We start from the raw sequence: 24,415 nt of genomic DNA, 5'->3' as shown, positions 1-24,415 counted from the left end.
TTGTTCCAGGCATTGCCTATCCCCATAGACAGCGATTTCTTTCGACGGCTCAAGACTCAAGTATTGCGCTTCATTTGGCAAGGGGGTCAGGCACGGGTCTCCTATGCGGTTCTCCGTCGGCCGAGACCTGAGGGTGGAGTCGGGCTCCCTGACCTGCAGTTATATTACAAAGCGGCGCAACTGCGAGTGTTGGTGGAGTGGTCGCAACAGACCTCCGAGAAACATTGGCTCCATATGGACCGATGCGTTGCCGGCAGGTCGATCTGGGACTTAGCCTGGAAACCGAAGAAGGACCGACCTCTCAACGCATATATATGCACTCCTACGAGCACAGTGTTGAAGGTGTGGGACTCGCTAGCGGCGGACGACCGTTGGACCACGTTCCCTTCGCCCTTTACGCCCTTGCATTACAACCCGGCCTTCCCTCCGGCGCTTCATGAAGGGCCGTTTGCGGTGTGGAGGGAGGGGGGGTGTCGGGCGTTGACCCATTTGTTCCACGGCCTGGACACCCTACCTTTCGCTAACTGTGTGAGAGATTATGGGGTCCCCCAGACTGAACGATTCCGGCATGTTCAGCTGCTTCACTGGGCCACGTCACCTGGGGTGATGGAGGCGGCTACGAGACCGCCGACTCCTTTTGAAACCTTTATATTACGCACATCCGCCATGAAGGGGGCCATTTCCTTCATATACCGGTTGTTGCTCAAATCGACGGTAGCTCCCCGACCTCGTTATATGGGGCAATGGGAAGAAATGCTGGGGCGCGATATCTCGGATGTGGAATGGTCGGCGCTTTGGCGAGACCTGACGACCTTTAACCATTCCTTGCACCTGAGGGAAGCCCACCTCAAGACGGTCATGCAATGGTATATGTGCCCGACTAGGCTTCACCGCATTTTCCCGGCGACCTCGGATAAGTGCTGGAGGGGCTGCGGGCTTTTGGGGGACTTCCGCCACATCTGGTGGGACTGCCCGGTGATCCGTCCGTACTGGGAGGAAATCCTCTCACATATAAAGGAAGTGCTGACTTATCCCATTGATGAGTCTATGGCTTGTGTTCTGCTGGGGCTGCGTGACCCTGGCCTTGTCTATCAGACCAGGGCCGATAAGAAGATTTTGTGGCTATGCCTAGGTGCTGCGAAACTCACGCTGGCTGCGGCCTGGAAAAAGAAGGATGCCCCGGCAGTGTCACTATGGCATGCACGACTTTGGAGGTTGCTCAGTTTGGAAAGAGTGGCGGACATCTTCCTTGGCCAGTATAAGAACTTCCGATATCAGTGGGGTCCCCTGGTGGACTTTCTCTCTAAGGGGTTACCCTCGGCGGTATGTCCGGCTTCATTGAGATCGATGCACCTCTTTCAAGTGTAATATGGATGTGGAATGAATGATGAGTGAATGGCGTCACTACCAGGGGGGAGGGTGGGGGTGGGATGGGGCAGTTGGTTGTCATGGTTTATGGGCTGTGGAGGGTCCGCGGGCTGCTTATTTGCACCGCTTGTATGGAACCTGGAGGTTTGGGGCCCAGCTTATTGCAGCTCTGGTTATCCTGGATGGCCTGGCCTACTGCTAGGCTTGTAGGCCACTGGTACTGTGGTCCTAATTACTATGTGGTCTCGCTCCTGGCCTGGATATGCTTGTAATATAGTCTGGGTCACTGCTGATGCATGCACAATGATTTGCCCTGTTCTGGAGTAATGTGCGGTTCCTCCGCAGCCCGATGTTTGTCTGTTTATTCTTTTTTTTTGCAAATCAAAATAAAAATTTTACAAAAAAAAATAAAAAATATTCAGGGTACACCATGAATTGATACAAATCAATTATATACGTTATTAGTGGGCCACCCCCTCGGCTTCCCAAGTCCTGCGCAAGCCAGATTACCCGGGAGGGATTCCGGTATTTAGGGATCTATGTCACAACAGGCCCAACAGTCTTCTATGACCACAATTTGGACCCGCTTCCCCGATGGTTGCAGGAGGATGTTAAGCATTGGAGAACTTTGTCCCTGTCATTGCTGGGCAGAGCCTCCCTATACAAAACTATGGAGCTTCCCCGATGTGTTTATATTTTGAAAAATACGCCCTTCCCTATTTGGTACCCTCAAAAAACGTATACGCTGTTGAAGCAGAGGGACAAACGCTTCTTTGGGACCAAGGAGTCCCCCGAATAGCGCAAAACAAGTTAATTAAAGGCTGATATAACGGCGGGATCACCTTCACGGTGCTCCAATATTAATACTGGGCATCGCAGCAAATAGTGGTCAATAAATGGGCTCACATAGAGCAGGACGAGCCAGTGTATAGATTAGATAGACAGAATATGATGCCAGGAGGCTTCATTAGAGCCCTCTATTGGGGGGTATATGAGCCGACTTACACTCCAACATCAACAACGATCAAAATTTAGCACATGGCGTCAGTGTCATTGGATTGGAAAGGTAAAATCAATCTAGCTGCCCCATTATTGGATTCACTAAAATTGGGACTCTTGGTGCACCAGCAAGGCTTTGTTAAATGTGACTGCATTGGTCTTTCCAGGATGGGTGACATATAGAAGGAGGGAAAATCATCCCCTTTGTAGACCTCCAGAAGGAATATGTGATGTCCCAGAAGGAAATCTACCGTTCTCTTCAGATACGTCACATCCTATCAAAGGTAATCCCACTCGGTGAGAGTCTCCCGGAATCCTCCCCCCTGGATGACCACCTTCTTGATGATTACCTTAAAGATAAGGTAATATCCCTGGCATACCGGATATTGCTTCATATTTCGCCCGACACCTTACAGAAAATCAGGACAAAGTGGGAGGAAGACGTGGGGACCCTAACTGATGAGGAGTGAGTGGAGGTGCTTGCATCCCCGCAAGAAGTCGCCATATGCTCTCGATTTAAACTAGTCCAGTTAAAGGTTTAACACAGAACATACTGCACACCCATCACATTGGTTAAAATGGGTAGAGGGACTTTGCCGCTCTGTCCTAGATAATGTGGGCTGACAGGTACGTTCGTCCATCTATAGTGGGCATGCATGCTAAGGGTGTGTGGAAAGCAGATGGAAAAGTCACCCCACTGGTGATTATTAAATATTTGGCAACAAACAGATCTAATAGCGGGTGAAAAAATCTGGGTTACATTAGGCTTTGTAGTAGCAAAGCGTAATATTGCCAGGAAATGGCAGGCAGAACTGTTGCCAACCTTGGAAGATTGGAAAATTGACATGGACTGGTGTATGCAGGCAGAAAGGGTGGTATACGAAAGCAGATGGTGCCCAAATAAATGGACTAAGAAATGGGCGAAGTGGAATTCAGCAATGGGATTGCTATGCCCCTTGATCAATGCCAACGCCCCACTCATAGAGGAATGAGGTCATTACATGATCAAACCATGTATTGTAGGTTACTTACAGCAATGGGAAGTGTTTTATAGAACATGAGAGTGCTGCTGACAATACTGTGATGCTACTATCATCCTGCCTTTGAATGCGATTCACTGTACGGTGGTTTTGTATTGTATTTGATTTGCCTGCACCAATAAAAAAGCAGTACTTTTCAATGTCTGGAGAAAATTCTCCTTTACGGAAGGGATCTAGAACTTCTGCAAAGTACCTCAGTGAGGACTCATTGACTTCAAATGCAATGGTTGGTGAAGGGACATTTCTCTGCATCATTGCAAGCCATTTCTCATGCACTGTAAAATAAAATGTTCTAGACATATGAGCTGCAGATCACACACTATGCATAGATCGCCATCTGGTGTTGGGCCCGGATGTTTGCACTTGTTTTTGTCTTGGAGAAGTCTTTGGAAGTCACAAGATAGGTGACTCCTCCTTTGGATAATAGTGAGCATGGGTATCTGCTCCATCTTCAGATTGTTTTTTTATGCCATCGGGCTCGGATGTGTTTCTTGCGCTCCAGTTTGGTGCAGTTACTGATACAACTTTCAAAGCGCAATCCTTCACCCTTTCTACGGTATTGTTTTTGATCACGAACCCTAGTCGTCGCGCATCTCTCCAACGTCGAAGTCTTCGATTCCGATCGCCGACGATGGACTTCGGGCCTACCTGGGCCTTAGCATCTGGCTCATGGAAAGGACTCCATTCAAAAAGTGTCCTCGATGTGGGTCGAAGTTTCCCCACACCGATCTGCATGATGTGTGTAAATTCTGCTTTTCACCGGAGCACGAGGCCAGAGACTGTGCAGCTTGTGCCTCTTTCCTCTCCAAGAAGACCATTCGAGATCGTCGAGCTCGAAAAACAATGGCTCGCTCGTCGACATCCATTCCCGACGACATCTTCGAAGAGGGCGTCCACGTTCAAGAACAGGAGCGGGTCGAAGAACACAGCACCTCCGAAGCCGAGGACTCCGACATCGAAGACCTCACTCCGGCGCAGCGGGTCGTAAATAGACACGTCGACCTCGACCCCCTCCATACACCATCCAAGAAGGCTTCGGTCACACCTTCACCTTGGGGCCCAGGTCCACACCGAGAGACCGCTTCCCATGTCCCGCCTTCAGGCTCGTCTAAGAAGCCTAGTAAGCCTTCAGGCCACTCGGGCTTGAGTCAGCCTGCCTTCGGTACCGACACTCCTTCATCGGCACCGAAAAAGAAAACGACCTCCTCTTCCGTGCCGAACACTGCCTCCACATCGAAGCACTCTGCATCGAAACCACCAGTCACCGACCCTTCGACTCCGAAAAAACACTCGGAGCCGAGCAAAAAAACGCTCCCTAAAGGTTCAGATCAACCTTCGGAGCCGAAAACTTCAGAACCGAAAAAACCTCTGGAACCCAAGAAAACACCAGTTCCCCTTACAGAGACTGTAAAACCTCACGGCTCCAAGCCAAAAGACATACCCGTTCCAGAGCCGGTGCCCCGTAAAGCTGCCAAACCTAAAAAGTCGGCGCCGAAAGACCACCATCCATCGGAAGAGCTTTTTATGTTAAATCCTAAACAAAATACTCTTATAAAAGATCCCAAAACTGGGCAGCTCATCCTAAGCTCAAAGAAGAGACCATTGGATACGCCTGCTCCGGTTCCACCACCAAAAAAACAGGACATTGCCACATCTCCACTTAGAGTTCCTTCTTCATCACCTCCTCCTCCACCTCCCCCACCACACTACTCTCCTACACCATCCCCCCCACCACAGGATGATGATGATGATGATAGTTCAAGCTACACAGGGGGGGGTGCAGGGGAAGCGCCACTAGGAGACCTTACTCTACCTTCTTCCCATGACCCCTGAGATTATTATAACACTCCAGATGTTCCTAATGTTCCACAGGAGGATGTATACTCCTCTAGACCTTCACCTCCAGAGGACACAACAGCATTTAATCAGCTGCTATACAGAGCTGCACAATACCATGGGGTTAACTTACATACCGTCCCAGTGGAAGAGGATTTCCTAAAGAACACTTTTGACACGTCACAAAGGACCACCTCTATCTTGCCTATGCTAAAAGGGGTCATTAAACATGCACCCGAAGTTTTTAAAGATCCTGTTAGGGCTACAGTTATCAACCCATGGTATTGCCAACACTCAAGCTTTGTTAGCCGGGCATGATACGGCACATTACGATGAGTTAGAGACCCTATTACAACACTTTCCAGACAAATATAAAAACAGGGACAATGACCTCATACAAGAAGGGAAAATAATCACTAATACTTCCATTCGCTGTGCTCTGGATGCAGCAGACACCGCTTCTAGAGCAGTCAACATAAGTGTCCTTCTGCGTAGACATTCTTGGCAATGTGTTTCTGGGTTTAAACCAGAAGTACAAACTTCTATTCTAATCCAACCATTCGATAAGGAACACTTATTTTTGCCTAATGTCGACTCATCACTAGAAAAAATTAAAAAGGACACCAACACAGCCAAATCCATGGGAGCATTGCAATCGCAAGCTCTCAGATGTTCCTTTTGTTGCTCCTTCTACAAGGGCACCTCCAGAGGATGCTCCTCTGACAACCCCTCCACCTCTTACAAGGCTCCCACCCAGTCTACATTCAACAGAGGTTTACCAGAGAGGCGGGTCCATAGGCAACAATAACAAAGGTAGAGGCAAGACCAATAATACCAGATCTGCCTCTACACCTACCCAATGACTTCCCTCCGCTCCCCCCAGACCATTCCACTACGGTCGGGGGAAGAATACAGCATTTCCTTCCTGTTTGGAACAACATCACCACAGACAGGTGGGTGAGACAAATCCTTTAGTCAGGTCACACTCTAGAACTTACCTCTGCGCCCCCACCATACCACCATGCCACCCAAACAGCGTCCAATGCTGTTAGAACATTTATCGCTGCTCAAGCAGGAAGTTATCTCACTCCTGCAGAAGGGGGCAATACAACCAGTTCCCAGGCACCAACAAAACACAGGAGTTTACTCTCTGTATTTTCTCATTCCAAAAAAGGACGGCTCTCTAAGACCTATTCTAGACCTGAGACCCCTAAACCTGTACATACAATCAGACCATTTCCACATAGTCACACTGCAACAGGTTCTTCCTCTTCTTTCACAAGGCGACTTCCTTGCCACTTTAAATCTCAAGGACGCCTACTTTCATATTCTCATTCACGCATCTCACAGGAGATACCTCAGGTTTGTAGTGGACGGTCAACACTACCAATTCAAAGTACTCCCATTCAGAGTCACCACAGCACCCAGAGTATTCACCAAGTGCCTGGCGGTAGTTGCAGCTCATCTCAGAAGACAACACATTCATGTCTTCCCATATCTTGACTACTGGCTGATAAAAGCCAGCTCACACAGTCAGTGTGTACATCACACTCATGTCACTATTCAGCTACTTACCAACGTAGGGTTCACAGTAAATCACGCAAAGTCTCATCTGCAACCGTCCAACATACAACAATACCTAGGGTAAGGTGCCACAATAGACACCTCAAAAGCACTAGCTTATCCCAGTCCGGCCAGGATAGCAAGCCTGCAAACCCTAATAACCAAATTTCAGCCTCAACACTCTCTTCCAGCTCGAGTGTTCATGCAGCTAATAGGGATTATGTCCTCTTGCATATTCATAGTCCCTCACGCAAGACTCCAGATGTGTCCTCTACAAGAGTGCCTAGCATGACAATGGAATAAGGCTCAAGGTCAGCTAACAGATCAGGTGTTGGTCCCATCATCGCTCTCTGCAGTGGTGGAACACCAAAAACCTTTCCAAAGGGCGACCGTTCCTAGAGCCAGTTCTACAGATAGCCATGACAGCGGACGCATCGCTCCACGGCTGGGGAGCTCACCTATTGCATCACACCATGCAGGGTATTTGGACTCCTCACAAAAATTACTCCACATCAACCATCTGGAGTTATTAGCCATATTTCTAGCCCTAAAAGCATTCCAAAAACAGATATCAGGCAAAGCTCACCTAGTCCGAACAGACAACATGACAGCAATGTACTACATACAATAGCAAGGCGGACACTCTCCCAACTAGCACAAAATAAATGGAGATGGAGAAGGAGAAGGCTAAACAGGATGCTTTCCTGGGATACTACACCACCTTGGATGTATGACGTTACAACGCAGGATATTACAACGCCTGCCTTTACAACGCGTTTTTTACATCGCAGTCCATTACAACGCATAGCGCTTTGGGGTGCTGGATAGTGAATAGTTTAATTTACTATTCCAACTCCAGTCCCCGTGGACACTGGGGAAGGTTATTGGATAGTAAATTAACCTATTCGCTATCCTAGAGCACCCCCCAGAGCAATGCGTTGTAATAGTTTGCGTTGTAATGACCGCGTTGTAATGGTAGTGCGTTGTAAAAGTTTCGTTGTAAAGGTTGTTCACCCACCACCTTGTATGGAAAAGAACCCATCTCGGCAGACGTGCTAGCGACTGTCCTTGATAACTAGGAGGGCACCCCGTATCCTCCGGCCTGTGCAGCGGAGCTAGAGGGCACTATCACGGCGGAGGAGATTACGGCGGCAATTAGGGACATCCCCTTGTGGAAAACGCCAGGGCCGGATGGCCTGCCCCTGTCTTTCTATCGTACTTTTGAGGCCCAACTTCGGCCCTACCTCTTGAGGCTGTTAAACTCCTTTACGGATGACGTAGGTCCGTCCCCCGATATGGGCATGGCCGAAATCGCACTGATCCCGAAGCCCGGGACGGACCCCACGATGTGTGCATCCTATCGCCCTATTGCTCTACTGAATTCGGACCTTAAAATTTACACTAAACATCTCGCCAACGCGTGGACCCTTACTTGCCGGGACTTGTAGACCCTGACCAGACTGGGTTCATCCGTGGCCGACAAGGATCGGATAATGTTCGCAAGCTTGCGCACCTCGTGGGGAAGGTCCACCACTGGAAACTCCCGGCATGCCTTCTGTCACTGGACGCTGAGAAGGCGTTTGACCGGGTGGACTGGACCTTTCTCAGGGTGATCCTTGTCAAACTCGGTCTGGGCCCGCAGATGATTACTAGAATTATGGCCCCATACATAGGGCCGCAAGCCAGGATCCGGGTCAATGGCTGTTTGACACCGCCACTAGCTATCCACAGGGGCACGAGGCAGGGATGCCCCCTCTCGCCCCTGCTATTCGCTCTTGCAGTGGAGCCCCTCGCAGAGATGATAAACCGCGAACCGGGCATCCATGGGATCGTGCATGGTGGACGGGTTAACAAAGTGGCATTATTTGTGGACGACCTGATCCTCACGCTTACTAGGCCGCAGGAGTCCCTTCCAACACTGCACAGGGTGCTTTGCCTCTACGAGGAGGCCTCTGGTCTTAAGATCAATCACGACAAGTCTTGGGCCCTCAACCTTACCATCCCGGTGGAGGAGCTGCCCTCCTTGAGACAGCTTGCGCCCTACCAATGGGCCGAACATCATATTCGGTACCTGGGCCTCCTCTTGACCCCCAGGCTGAATGCATGGTCTTTGGTAAACTGGCGGGAATGCCGGAAAGCGGTCCTAGCAGACCTCCGCAGATGGAAACCCCTGATGTTGTCGTGGCTGGGTAGGCTTAACGCTGTTAAGATGTCGATCCATCCCAAAATCCTTTATGTGTTTCAATGTATCCCTACCCCGATCCCGCTACATTGCATACGGAGTCTACAACGCGAGCTCACGTCCTTTATATGGGGAGGGAAACGACCCCACTTCTCACAGAAGATCCTCATGGCACCGAGGTACAGGTAGGGACTGGCCTGCCCTGACCTAATACACTACTACTGGGCCTCTCATCTCCGCTTTGTGGTGGAGTGGGGAGTGCGAGAGAGCGAGAAAGGATGGTTGCATATGGATCGGGCAGTGACGGGGCGCACCATTTGGGAACTGCTGTGGCTCCGTCGATCAGCCCGTTCTAAGAGCGCTTATATTGCAGTACCCACGCAGACGATCCTGGATATATGGGACAGTGTGGCTATATCCAGGGGGCTCACCACGTTTCCTTCCCCGCATACTCCCATTGCCGGGAATCCGCATTTCCTGCCTGCTTTTAAATCCAGAGCGTTTGACAAAATGGACGCAAGGGGATTGTAGAGTGATCTGTGACCTCTATGACGGGGTTACACTCAAAACCTTCGACCACTGTCGGGAGGAGTACCAAGTACCAGCAGAGTTGAGGCTGCAGTACGCTCAATTGCGCCACTGGGTCTCGGACCGGGAAATGACTCAGGCAGCCACACGGGACTTTACCCCCTTTGAAAAGCTGCTGTGCTCCCTGGTTGGCCTAAAAAGATTGATCTCTCAGATCTATCAAATCCTGCAACACCCGCCGACGGAACCTGCCCACCAGTATCAGCGTCAGTTGCAGTTGGTGGTTGGGTCGGACATTACACCTTCACAGTGGGACAGACTGTGGAGAGACATACCCAAGATTTATCGGAGCATCCTGCAGAGGGAAAACGCGTATAAGCTCCTGACCCAGTGGTACTACACGCCCTTAAGGCTACACAAGATGTTCCCTGCGATTTCCCCGTTGTGTTGGAGGTGTCGGTCAGCAAATGGAGATTTTGTCCACATATGGTGGGCGCGCCCGATCATAACTGTCTTTTGGAAGGAGGTCCTCAGCCACATTAGGGGGGTCCTAGGGTTTTCTCTGCCTGAAGCCGTGAGCACTATTCTACTTGGAATTAGGCCCTCTACTCTCAAGGCACTTACCAGTAGCGATTGGATCCTAACACTCCAAATGCTGGGGACGGCCAAACAGCTCATATCGCTATACTGGAAAAGGCCTGAAGCTCCCCCTGCAGCAGCTTGGTTCACACGACTTTGGCACGTCCTAGCGATGGAACTCCTAACTGCGAGATTGCAAGCAAGAGACGCATGCTTTGGAGCGGTCTGGAAGCCTCTAATCCGCTATCTCTGCTCAATAGAACATGCGCGCTGCATGCCTATTATGCTTAGTACCCTGCACCTCTTTGATGATGCTGTTGCCCCTTTAGACCCCAACAGACTGCTCCCCTAGTCCACCTGCACGCCATAGAAACTAGCTAGGATACCCCCCCCAGGCTGACCCCCGCGCGGCGCGAGCTTACCCAGTCCTCACGAAGATCTCTCTTTCTTTCCATTCCTGCGCTTCCCCCCCAACCTTTTTCTTTTTCCTATTCTGTTCCTGGACCTTGTCTATGATCGTGGCGCCCTGTTGGGCCGTTTACAGTATATTAGATCAATCTACAGATGCATCATCCCCTAGGGCTGCGAGATCTGGGTTGTATGCGTACCATGTTGTTATGACAGCTTGTATTAAGCCACGCGGCCGGCCCCGCTGGGGTTGTAGGCAAGGCGCTGTGTTCAATAGTTCATTCTGTATGGCACCTATGATTTGATTACTGCCAACTGTCGCAGCCGACCCCGGCCTGGGGTTGTATGCTTAACGCTGTGTTTCTGAAACCCTACTATGGGTGTGGTTCTTTCTAATAAAACAGACTTGAAACAAAAATAAATGGAGATGGGCTATTCCCCAGAACATTTTTCTCCTAGCCCAACATGTTCCAGGAGTTCAGAACATTTTCCACGTGTGGGGACAACTAGACATAGCCCTCTTCGCTACACACAAAAATGCCAAGCTTCGCCGCCAGATATCCATAGCCATAGTCCAAAGGCAATGCAATATGGATGAATTGGTCTGGCAGATTTGCGTATGCTTTTCCGCCTCTCCCACTCATTCCACTGGTGGTGCGCAAACTGCAGCAACACTCACTGACACTTATCCTAGTTACTCCAACATGGGCCAGACAACTGTGGTACACAATATTGCTGTAACAATCAGTAGTCCCGCATCAAAAGCTACCCCTCTGCCCACTCCTCTTAACCCACAGGCAAGTGGAAAAGATTTGTTATTTATTGTAACAACAACAATATCAATCCATTAGATGTGTCTATTCAACACATCATATGTTATCTATTACATCTTCAAAGGTCTAGCCTAGCACACACATCTATAAGGCTGCACCTCGCTGCCTTTGCAGCCTACTTACAAAATAGGCAACAATTATCGCTATTCAGAGTACCTACCATCAAAGCATTTATGGAAGGTCTCAAAAGAATAATTCCTCCCAGGGTACCACCCTCACCTGTACGGAATTTGAATATTGTTCTCACAAGACTAATGGGCCCTATATTCGAACCTCCTAATAAATGTGAGTTACAATTTCTCACATGGAAAGTCGCTTTCCTTGTAGCCATTACTTCCCTTAGAAGGGTTAGTGAGATACAAACACTCACTATTCAAGAACCATTTTTACAACTCCATCATAACAAAGTGGTTCTTAAAACCAATCCAAAATTCCTTCCTAAGTTTATTCCTCCCTTTCACCTCAATCAGTCTGTGGAATAGCCAGTTTTCTTCTCGCAACCACAAACGGTCGCAGAAAGAGCTCTACATGCTCTTGATGTAAAAAGAGCACTCCTTTATTACATTGAAAGAACAAAACCTTTTCGTAAAACAAAACAACTTTTTGTATCTTTCTCACCACCACAATAAGGCAACCCCATATCCAAATCTGGAATTGCAAGGTGAAATGTCAAATGTATACAAATTTGCTATCACTAAGCAAAACGCACATTATCTGTTCTTCCTAAAGCCCACTCAACCCACAAAATAGGGGCTTCAATGGCATTTTTAGGGAACATTCCCTTAGATGACATCTGCAGAGCAGCTACATGGTCTACACCGCACACATTCACAAAACACTATTGTGTAGATGTGCAAACAAAACAGCAAGCTGCTGTAGGCTAAGCTGTACTCAAAACATTATTTCAAATAACTGCAACAGATACGGGTGGTCGCCGCTAAGAATGGGTACTGCTATACAATCTACGCATAGTGTGTGATCTGCAGCTCATATGCCTCGAACGGAAAATACTACTTACCAGTATGCATCTGTTCTTGGCATGTAGAGCTGCAGATTCACACACGCCCACCCGCCTCCCCGGATGCCTTTATCTGTTCCAGTATTATCTTAATTAGATACAGCATACATGGGCATCTTTTTTGTTTCTTACAAAACTCCATAATTTCCCTGCTGGCGAAAAATAATCTGAAGATGGAGCCGATGCCCATGCGCACTATCATCCAAAGGAGGAGTCACCTATCTCGTGACTTCCAAAGACTTCTCAAAGACAAAAACAAGTACAAACATCCGGGACAAACACCAGATGGCGATCTATGCATAGTGTGTGAATCTGCAGCTCGCCATGCCAAGAACAGATGCATACTGGTAAGTAGCATTTTCCTTTCTAAATTGCTCCTCAACATTTCTTTTCTTACCAAGTGGCGAGTATTCAAACATGGAACATGTTGCAGTGCTGAAGTCACTAAAAGTGCCGCCCAGTCTACTCTCAAAGAGATTATTCTCGTATACACCAATGATGCTGAACACTTGGTAGACAAGGGTGTTTTCAGACTCTAGTTTTTGTATTATGTATACTACAACAGTCATGTTTTCATGTAAAACTCCAAGAATGCAGTAGAGTGTACTTTTTTCACATCACTATCAATATGCGACCAGAGATTCTCACAATTCTTGCCTTTGGCTTCATCACAAAGCAAAACAAGCATTTGCAATGCAGAAGGTCTTGTATTTATGCGTGTTTGAGCTATTGGCATTGTAAATGACAAATAATTTTATTAATGTTTTTGTTTTTAAAACGTAAATAAAAGGCCTTGTCATTTGCAATGCCAACAGCTCAAAATCTCACAATTGCAAGACCTATTGCATTGCAAATGGTTATTGTTTCTGGCTTCTATATGATGTTATCAGTCTTTGGTCGGAGTGAGCTTTACCTCTGAGATGAGCGAGTGCTTAAGATGACCATAATGTATGCCTATGACTTTGCTCACTCTAACTGCAATGTCAATTGAGATGTTGTCGGTGACGTTATTGAACATGTCATGATTGACCCACTGAAGCGCATTGACGAATACTCCGGCCTTATATCTTGTCTCGCGTGAACGTTTTTAAAAATAAGAATTAATATCTCTTTTCAACACTATGGGCCTCATTAGGATGGCGGTGAATCCGCATCCTCCGGGCCGGCGGAAGCCACCGCCGGCCCGGAGGATGCGGATTCACCGCCGCGGCCACATCAAACACCCACCGCCAGATTAGGATGGCGGTGGGAATGTGGTGGGACCCGCGGCGGACGGCAGGTCCGTCCGCCGCTGATCCACGGGTTTTGCCGGGCCATTTGGTGGCGGTGTCTGCAAGACACCGTCAGCCAAATTAGGAAGCATGAGTAAACATGCTTTTCCGCTGCGGTTTTTCCGCCGTGGAAAAGCATGTGGACCTTTGCTTCTGGGGGGCCCTGGCGGGCCCCCAGGGTAAAGGGGGGGTGGGGGTGCACATGGGGGGTACCTATGGTACCCCCCTGCATTTGCATGCACGAAGCGGCAGGCACCGCACGGTGCCTGCCGCTTTGTGCATGTAAATGTGAAACATGCTTTTTTAACCTTGCGGCGGGTGCTGCTTCAAGCAGCACCCGCCGCAAGGTTAAAGATCCAGGATGTGACCGCCAGGGTGGCGGTCACATCCTAATTTGCATGGAGGGACCGCCGCTGCCCATGCGGACGGTCCCTTTTCCTCTGGGGCAGCGGATGGACGCAGGTCCGTCCGCCATCCTAATGAGGCCCTATATGTTGAGCTATGAGATTGAGTTATTAATCCCAAAAGACGTTTGCGCTCTGGATGTAACCTTCTGTTGTCCATTTATTGCTTTTTTTCCATACTATATTCATTTTTTTTATATCTCAGGTGTTCTAATTTTGAATGTCTTTGTTTATCAGTGTTTTTGCACAGCTAGCGCACTCTCTATATGCACTGTTGGATTGAGTGCCCTGAAACACTCCGGATAGTTGCAGTTTTTCCGTACACACCTGCAGACAGCACTTGTTAAAGCAATCTCCGGTCTGGAGCCCTTGAAACGTAATAACCCTAATAGTGGGTGCCTGCGAACAGGGGTGGTGTTAAAGAAGCGCTATGTTATGAGAGAACCATAATAACCCTAATAGTGGGGGCATGCGAACAGGGATGGGGTTAAAGAAGCACTGTTATGAAGCGGACTTTGCACCCCGAGGGAAGTAGATGTTTAGGGCGTCACATGAGCCGCTGGTTTGCGCGCCCTCCTTTTTGTGCACTCTTGGCCTCTCAGCCGCGTGCTTTTTTCTGTGTTTGCTTTAACAGTGACAATAAATCAATGATGGCGAACTGAAGGCCAAGAGAGCCAGCTCTGAGCTGTGACTTCGGACCCATAAATCAAGTTTACACCAAACGGGATTCCAATTAAACTTACGGCGCAGCTAAGAACAGGGGTGGGGTTAAAGAAGCGCTGTTATGAAACAGAGTTTGCACCCCGAGGGAGGTGGTTGTTTAGGGCGTCACACAAGCCGCTTGTTTGCGTGCCCACGTGTTTGTGCACTCCTGGCATCTCAGCCGCGAGCTTTTTTCTGTGCTTGCTTTAGCAGTGATGATAAATCAATGACGGCGAACTGCAGGCTGAGAGAGCTAGCTCTGAGCCATGTCTTCGGGCCCCTAATTCAAGTGTACACCAAACGGGATTCCATTTAAACTTACGGCGTGGCTAACTTTGCCCTCCGCTTCCGGAAGCCCATGAAAAAATAGCGAAACTATGTGAAGTTTGGTTTGGATGTGGAGAAGGGAAGGGAGGAGCGGGTAGGCTTTCCAATGAATAGCCAGTAAACAAGCTACCAGAACACCCTCCTACATCATGCCAAACAAAGATGGCGCCGGCCTGTCCGGATGGGCCGTCCGAAAAACGGACAGAGCGGTACCAAAGAAGCCCAATTCCCAATCACATGTCAGCGTTTACCCTAAACACTGACGCCAGCCAATGGAAAAGAGGGGTGGGCATTAAAGTCCCCGTCTGAAATTGTATAGATTACGTAACGGTCACCACATGGATTTTATAGCATTCACAGCTGTCCAAACTACCACTCCCACACAATGGCTCAAACACTATGAAGCAATGAACATTACATTACACTCCCTAAAAAGTGATTTCACTTTATAAAATGAAACATATCAAAGACTCTCATTTCAGAATAAGACTTGGGGTTTTATTTATGCAATGCTCTAAAAAAAAAAAAGCTTTCCAAGTGTTAAATGGACAACATTTTTGTGTGTGTTTGTGTGTGCACGTGCGTGTGTGTGTGTGTGTGTGCATATGCGTGTGTGTGTGTGTGTGTGTACAGTCACTGACACATCACAAAGTCAATACTCAAAGAAAACACCTCAGATGATTATAGCCACTGGAAACTGAATATGCATGCACAAACAGCAGTGCATCCCAATAGCACTAATTAGAAATCAAACACTTTGCCAGGTGCAATTTTCATCCTGACCCACTCCAGACTGGGGGACTCACAGCCTAAGGAAGTCAGTAGACTCAGCAACCAGATGCCTGCACGGACGATGCATCCACCGTTCAGGCTCAAACAATCGTGGTTTCTAAGTCAACAAACCTCAGCCTTATAGTCTCAAAACACACTAGAATGTTCGAGAATCTTTCCTTCCGCACCAAGGAAACTTACTAGAATTGGCCACCTTCCATGCAAGCATTCCAGGGCAAAAGGAGTTCCCACATTCCCTCTATATTCTCACATGTTCCGGCCTTTATCTAAACGAAACTTCTCCGACGGTACATTCAACAAAATCTCCAAAAATAAAGCAGCCTTGAACGTGATTAACCCAAACAACTTGAGCACTCTGTGGGCCTGTCTGTGCGTGCAAAAAGCTCAAGCAGAACAGAGTCAGAATTCAAGATGACATGAGGCCATGTCAAAGCCAATAGTAAGAACTTCATAATACATCCCAATGTACAACATAATTCACATTTGTGCACCACTGCCTATAGCATCACACACTTTCATCTCTCAATGTCCAACTCAATGCACATTTGAGCACCACTGCTCATAACACTGCACTTCTCCTCCCTCTCTCTCATGCTTTCGAATGCACATCCCACACGTTCTGTTCTTGGCAAGGCTATTCTACTCTTTGACAGCTCCCATTTTAAGACTGCAAGATTACACAAAATGAATCTTCAAAGAAAACAAGGCATATGCAGAACGTGCATTCATGCTTGGGGAAAATGAAACACTAAAGTCAATTAAAATGATGGTTGTCAAAAGTCATTACGTGGTGTCAAACCAAAGGAGTGCCTCTAGCACTACAACAGCCTCTAGGACTGAATACCACCAGCTAAATGACGCAGTTGGGATGACTTTCTTTGATGCCACACAAAGCACAAAATGAGAAATATTTTCGGTTTAGTTCCTGAGCATAATGCACCAGAATGAACTACAAAGTCAATAGTATTCTTCATTTACTCTGGAGATTAGAAAGATGCTTTTAGCATACAATCTAGCAAGTGGCAAGGATCTCTTACAGGGAAGCACTTCAGCTCAGGTATTTATTTTGACAGGTCATCACACAACTTTTTCATATACGTAGTTGAATTACTGGATATCCAAACAATATCACTTCAATCTTTGTGAAACTTGCTAAGAACTTTTTGCAGCAGCATTCCAAGTGACACTGCTTTCCATAGTTTCCAAACATCTGGTATCGTGTTTTCACCACCATCCCAGATGCTTAGTGACAGTACTCTTTTCACATATACCTGTCACTAAACTTTGCTTTAAATATTTAAAGCCTGGGGTGTTTGGCAATTCACCTACTATCAACACTAACTTGATATAAAAGGGGATGGATGTTTTCAAAGGGTTTCACCCATTCTCTGTCAGTGGGTAAATGTGATGGTACATACTAGGAAAGATTCTTATGAAATTAGCCATTTTCAGCTACCAGTGGAAGAATGAAACGTAGCCAAAACGTCAAATATGAATTTGATATTTCCTGATTGCCTACAGTTTATAAAATTATTAAATTAGACCTAAAACATGCTTCTATACCCCGCATCTTTAGACCAAAGACCAAAAAACTGAAAAAGGCAAAAGGAAGGAGAATCAATATTTTAGTGACATCCCTAAACAGCAATACTTAAGCAGAATAATGTTAGCCCAGTCTTTCTTGTTGCTGCCTTGTATAACAAAGTTACATAGTATTGGACCCTTCAGGAAGAAATTAAAATGACTTTCACTCACCGTTTCCGTTTTTTGAATGGCATTTAGTTTGCGGTTGCGAAGGTGTTCTTTCAGTGTTTATAAGTTTACTCTGGTGAGGGTTATTTTTCTTTCGGTGGGGTTTTACCGGTTATTATAGGGTTAAACCTAAAACAAGACAGCCTATATACGAACAAGGAGAACATTTTAGTATCTGGTAAATAAAGTAAGAATGTTGTTTTTTATTGGGTTGTCTAGCCGACTTTTGAGTGTATTTTATTAAATACTGGGTAATTAGGAAGCTAATGTTGCACCTTTATTTTACAGAAATAATGAGGCCTTGGATCAGATGGCTGTTTGTCCTATGAAATCAACCGAGCCTTCAGCATCTCTTTCCCTGACTTTCCCAAATCAGGAGGTAAACTGTGCAAGAATGCCGTTGGTGTCTACTTTGTGCCTTTAAGCCCAAGAACAATTGTTTTATACTACTGATAAAATACTGCTTTGCTTAGTCCTTAATCAGTTGATTGTTGCTGTAACAGTTATGGCTGAATTCCACATGTTTATGCTTGCTCTACACTATGGTGCGATTCAGCTCACCGGGTATAACACTTATTGTTGCTTAACCACATAAAGTCATTAAGGTCATTGCCTAAATATTAAGGGTCCTGAAGACTGTGAGCATCATTATATTGTGCTGATTATTGGGGACAGTTTCAAGTACTAGCTGTAGGAAAGATATTCCTTTAATTGTCATTAAGAAACCTATATCTGATGTATTATTCTGCCTTTCGTAATGGCAGTGCCATCATTCCCTTCTGACCCACATAGATGTAGTGTCTTTCAAATATAAGAACTATTTTTCTTCATACTGTAGACCGAAGACCTGTGACACAAGCGATGGAGAGATGAGTTGAAGGCAGGCTTAGAATGTTGAGTTCTGAATTACACCCAGCAGAATAAAGACATGTACAACTACTCTCCGTGTGTGGCTGAGTTATTGGCGAGTACCTGGGCTGGGGCAACACTACAACTAGCAATGAGATAGGGGATAGAAAGCCCGTACATTGAAAGCAATCTTCCAGATGTTTGCCATGGTCCAGAAAAGTACTTGTGCGTGCCACGTGTGCCACAGTTGAAGTGCAGAATTAACATGGGCACCTCTGGAGTCTCAGCGTAATGCCAGCCTTTACAAAATGCTTAAAGGAAAGAAAGCGACATTGAAAGTCTACGTGTCGGTGGCCAGAAACTGGATTAAACTACCACGAATAAAGGTACTGCACCATTAAGAAAATTAATTCCATACGCTAAAGGCAGATGCAATCAGGTTTTAAAAGCAGTGCACAGTCATAGTTCAGTACAGGTCAAACTGAAATTCATCTGCTATGAAACGGAGATCAACCAGGTGTTTGTAAAGAGACATTTAAGCACAAAGCCCACCAAATATCATAATATTATGTACTTTCATGGACTAATTGTATATACAGTTTATATACTTACAGAAACCACCACCAACTCATCGTGCACAACATGCTGCAGAGTGGCCCCAGGAAGATGATTGGGGGTTGTGCTAGCAGAGTTGGTCCCGAACAAAATGGCCCACCACCAAGGTTGCTGGTAGGGGCTCAGAACAACTACCTAGACCACCATCCAGCAAAGAGCTCCGATATAGAGCCAAGGTGCAATCCAGGCTCTGAGATTTGTTAAGGCTCACCCCGAAGCCAGCATGTCACAAGGCACTAGCGAGGCTCGGCCTGATCCTGTTCCATAAGAAATGCCTGAGAGACCACTACTGTCCACCAATATATATACAGCTGCTGCATTCTTAAAACTGCCATCTGCATTTGATACTTGCAAAAAACACAATATTGACAATAGATGGACTGCATGGATAGAGACTTTTGAAGATTTCATAGATGGAATATATAAAAAAGATGATAAAAAAATTATAAAGGTTCTGAGAAACGTGACTAGTAAAGGAGTGAAAGAAGCCATGAAAAAGATACAACGAAAAAGTGCTGACGTACGATCAAATTAAAACAGCGTTGAATGTCAAGTTTAATCCAGTGGTATTCATTCAAAAATGCCAGTGACCAGGTGAAACAATCGATCAGTTTGTTGAGAGACTGGATGTTCAGGTGAGCCACTGTAAGTTCAATGAGTTTAAAGATGAGGAAGATACCCACCACAGAGTAATCAATGGATGTCTGTCAGATTCCTTTCAACAAGGAAAGCTGAATGAAACTGAGCTTAGAACAAGTCCTCAAGGCTACCCGTGCTGAAGAGTGTGCTGATCGTCACGCTACCAGAGTGTGTCAGTCATAAGCATGAAAAGTAAGCCAAAGTACAAGGCTGAGGGACACAAGGCGATGTCGCCACAGAATAAGAAAACGCATAACAGAATGTGGACTGTCATTTCCACATGATGGTAAGTGTCCCGCAATTGGACAAATATGCATCTTCTGTGGTAAAGCAAACCATTTCGTGACACCTTTCAATGCAAAGAGAAAAGTACATGTGTCACAGTGTCAACACAAAATGACTGACCGAACGCTATCTCAGTGACATTTGACACGCTTCCACAAGGCCAAGCAGTCACACCAACTGAGGCAAATAGACATTAAACGAAGTTGATTGTCGTCTAAATCATCGACATATAATTCCTCAGTATAAGTTTCCTGTGAGAGTGACAATGACTTTTGTGCAATGTCGATGTTTACTTCAAAAAGGCATGCACATGTGAGACTTATCGAATGTGAGGAAAAATCCATGGTGAAGAAGCATTGACATTAAAAATCATGAGAGACATTCAAACATTGTCCGAAGTTCACTCTAAAGATAAATAGGTGTTCAATACTATTCATAATTGATAAAGGTACGTTTATAAATATCATGCCTGATGAGAAGTATCAAGAATTGTGTCTGTTACCACAGCTTTTGAGGCCAAAGACTAAAGAAAACGCATGGGCTGTCTCAACGACCTTGACCCCTTCTGTGCTCGCTACCTTCTGGGTGCTGCACACAACCATTGACCGACGCAGCCCCGCCCACTCTGTAGAACGCCCGCACCGCGGGTTAAAGAGTCAGGGTTTGTTTATAGCCACAATTAAACAAAAGAAAAGTGTGGTACAGACGCCTATTCTTGTACATCAAGGAGCAGCTTCAAGTGCCTGTTTGCTGAGTTTCAACACTGCTGCTGATATGGGACTGATATCAGTGAACTACAATAGGAATGCTCATCATAAAAATGTAAGTCAATTTCCCTAATTATTTCATGGGTTAGGAAAACTCAAAGCAATTAAACCAAAGTTGCAAATAAATGAGGATGTTCGTCCTGTTGCTCAAAGACACAGATGAGTTGCGTTTCACCTGGAAGAAGCTGTTGAAAAGGAACTTAATTTGTTGCTTAAACATGATATAATTGAACGCTCCACTGGTCCGACACCATGGGTTTCCCCCACTGGTATAGTACCTAAAGGAGACAGTGAAGGTGCTGTATGCATATCCATTGACATGCATCAGGCCAGCAAGGCAATTGTGTCAGAGAGACATCTTCGTCTGCCCATTGCTCATATGATTGATTGGATGGTGCTCAGTTCTTCTCTGGGCTTATCTTAAATAAAGGATGTCACCAATTGGAGCGTAAAGAAAAATGTAGGTAAATTACAAACTTTTCTATGCATATTGGGTTGTTTCGCTACAAGTGATTAAATTTTGGTATATCCTCTGCTGCCGAACTTTTCTAAGATGTCATTCGACGTATCATACACCCTGTAGTAAATGTACTTAAATATAGTGATGACAAATTGGCTTTCGGAGCTACACAGAGAGGGCATAATCAAGCTCTCATGCAAGTATGCCGTTTGCTGAATGATGCAGGTTTAATTCTAAATGCTGACAAATGTAAATTCCACAAGAAATGCTTGAAATTCTTTGGCCATGTCTTTTGATGGGGGTATGAATCCTTATCCAGCTAAAGTGCAAGCATTGTCTACTGCAATTCCCCCAAGAGACGTTTCCATGTTGCAATCATTTCTTGAAATGGCCAGTAACCTTGTATATATATATATATACATACAAGACATTGCTATGGTCAGTGCACCGTTACAAGAACTAATGGAAAATGATATGTCTTTTCATTGGTCACAGAATGTTAGAAGAGATTTCTGAGGCAGGTATTTGAGAGTGCCACTGAAATGGTCTACTTTAATCCCAAACTTCACACAGAGGTTGTAGTTGGCGCTAGCCCTGTTGGGTTAGGCACAATCCATGCATGCCACAACAGACAGCCAAATGCACACAAACACATTGTGGTTTACGCCAGTAAAAGCCTGTCAGAAACGGAATGTTCTTACTTGCAGCCTGAAAAGAAAGTTTGGTAGTGGTCTGAGCTTGCAAATATTTCCATGTGTTTCTGTACGGAAAACCCTTCACAGTAGTGACTGATCATAATGCACGGTTGATGATATTCGGCAATTCCAAAGCCAAAATGCCTCCTAGAATTGTACGTTTGGGTTTGAGGTTACAAGAATACAACTATACGATTCTTCATCGTCCAGAGAAAGATCAGAATCCTGCTGATTATTTTTCAAGAGTCTCAAGGAAAAGGAGGTGCCCCTGTTGTCTGTATCAGGGAGGGGGTATACACAGTTTCAAAAATATAGGGAATCCCTGTTATTGTTGTAGCAGACTAGGATCGCTGGAATGAAATGGGGGGGGGGGGGGGGGAATTATTTAGAAAATAATGGATCTATGCTTTTAATAAAATAGTAGGGATTTTAACAACATAACCTTTCAACCTAGATAAAGGCAGATCGCTGAAGTATACTTTGACTGTTTTTTATATTGTGTTACCACTTTTTGGTGGTATTTTAACCAAGTCTGCATTATGTTTTAGATTGTAACCCATTTGGGAGGCAGCAAATACATTTTGTACATTATTTTTATAATTCTGGGAGTAGTGCCATTTACTTCTGTGTACTTCAGCGATCTGCCTTTATCTAGGTTGAAAGGTTATGTTGTTAAAATCCCTACTATTGTATTAAAAGCATAGATCCATTCTTTTCTAAATAATTCCCCCCCCCCCCATTTCATTCCAGCGATCCTAGTCTGCTACAACAATAACAGGGATTCCCTAAATTTTTGAAACTATTTTTCAAGAGTGCCAGTACAATGCCCTGGTACCCCATCCAAGACAGCAGATGCTTACATTTTTTTTGTGACATTGAGCACACCAGCTGTAGTGTCTTTAGAAATAATTGTCACTGCCACAAAATGAGATAGTGACATGTTAAAGTTAAGACATTATTGCTCATCAGTCGTGGAACCAGCACTCTGAACCTCTCACTAATGTCAATGAGTATGTAAAGTTAAAAGAATTTAAGAGTGAACTTACAGTGACTCAAGAAGACCTTATCCCGTGAGGTACACAAATTGTTATTCTCGAGAGTCTCCGTCAATCAATTGATGTTGCTCTTGAGAGACATCGAGGAATAGTTGCCACTAAGAGAGCTCTCCATGATCGAGTCTGGATTGCGTATCTTGATGAAAAGGGTCTAAAAGAGTTGCAGACTTGCCACATATGCAGTTATCTTACGTCTCAAGTTATTCAGCACCCTTTGAACATTTCTGAATTGCAACATTATGCTTGGGAGAAAATTGCAATTTATTTCTTTGGTCCTCTTGAGAATGGACATCATCTTCTAGTTATTGTTTATGAATACTCCTGTTTTCCCCTGGTAAAAGATCTTTCATCCTCATCACATGATGAGGTTATTCAAAAGTTAGATGGCATCTTTGCGACATGGGGTGGACTTGCAATCTTAAAATTTGACAACCGCCCACCTTTTAATTGTCTTGATTTCGAAGGCTTTTTAAATCACCTCATTCTAAGCATCAAAAGGCACTCCTCTTTGGCCCCAGGCCAATGGCCTGATAGAATGGCTCAGGATTACGTTAAAAAAGCTGTTCAGGGTGCTGCAGTGGAGAAGCTTGACCTCAAAGTGGTTTTGTACACTACTCTTCGAACTTACTGTTCAACCCCTCACTCAACAACAGGAGAAAGCCCCACAAATAGGGTTGGGCGGAATTTGCGTAATCGCGTTAAACAAATCACCGCGTAACGGTAAAAAATCTCCGCGAACACGCGAAATTGCTTGTTCGCGATACTATTTTACTGTTCGCAATCACTGTTTGCGTGCTCAGGGAAAATATCTCGCAAACATGCATTTTGTGAACGCGAACAAGAAAAACTTTCACGAAGTCGCGGAACGCAGAATTTTGGGCAATTTCGCGTTCTCCGCGGTTCGCGAAATTACCCAAATTCCACAAGCGGAACGGAGTTTACCGCCTAGGCCTACCCGCAAATCTTATGTTTGCAAGAACCATGATGGCCAAGCTGCCCTAATGGACCAGCCTCAAATCCAAGAATGAGCAAAATATTCACGCTATAGACTTTTTCGCAAACAAAATATGAATGTTCGAGGCATATGGGCTGCAGATGGCACATTTATGAATAGATCGCCATCTGGTGTTGGGCTCGGATGATTGCACTTGTTTTTCTAGTGCTAGTGCGCATGAGCATCGGCTCCATCCTTAGATTGTTTTTTTCCGCCATCGGGTTCGGATGAGGATCGAAGCGCTCCGGATCGACTTCGACAAAGAAAGTTATATTCGGCGCGTATTCCCTTTCCAATTCGACGGTATTGTTATCGAACGCGGCTACACTTCCATTTCGACTCGTTTCGACGTCAACAACAAGATTTCCAACTGCTACGTCGACGAGACCAAGAGGCCCATCTCGACGTAGTCCAGCCCGGAGTCCATGGAAAGGACTCCATTCAAAAAATGTCC

General features: G+C 45.8%; 1 protein-coding gene across 7 annotated transcripts in view; it reads left to right on the top strand.

Annotated features, from left to right (window-relative positions):
- Nucleotides 1–24,415, top strand: part of MPDZ (multiple PDZ domain crumbs cell polarity complex component) — an 832,961-nt gene that overhangs the window by 582,170 nt on the left and 226,376 nt on the right. For all 7 annotated transcript variants that reach the window (XM_078675896.1, XM_078675898.1, XM_078675897.1 and 4 more), the window contains one exon: nt 17,891–17,981. In XM_078675896.1, the coding sequence (XP_078532022.1) occupies nt 17,891–17,981 (91 nt within the window). The remainder of the gene's footprint in view (nt 1–17,890; nt 17,982–24,415) is intronic.

This window comes from Lissotriton helveticus, chromosome 2_1, assembly GCF_964261635.1.
Source record: "Lissotriton helveticus chromosome 2_1, aLisHel1.1, whole genome shotgun sequence".
Taxonomy (NCBI): Eukaryota; Metazoa; Chordata; class Amphibia; order Caudata; family Salamandridae; genus Lissotriton; species Lissotriton helveticus.
This window is presented reverse-complemented; position numbering and strand designations above follow the sequence as displayed.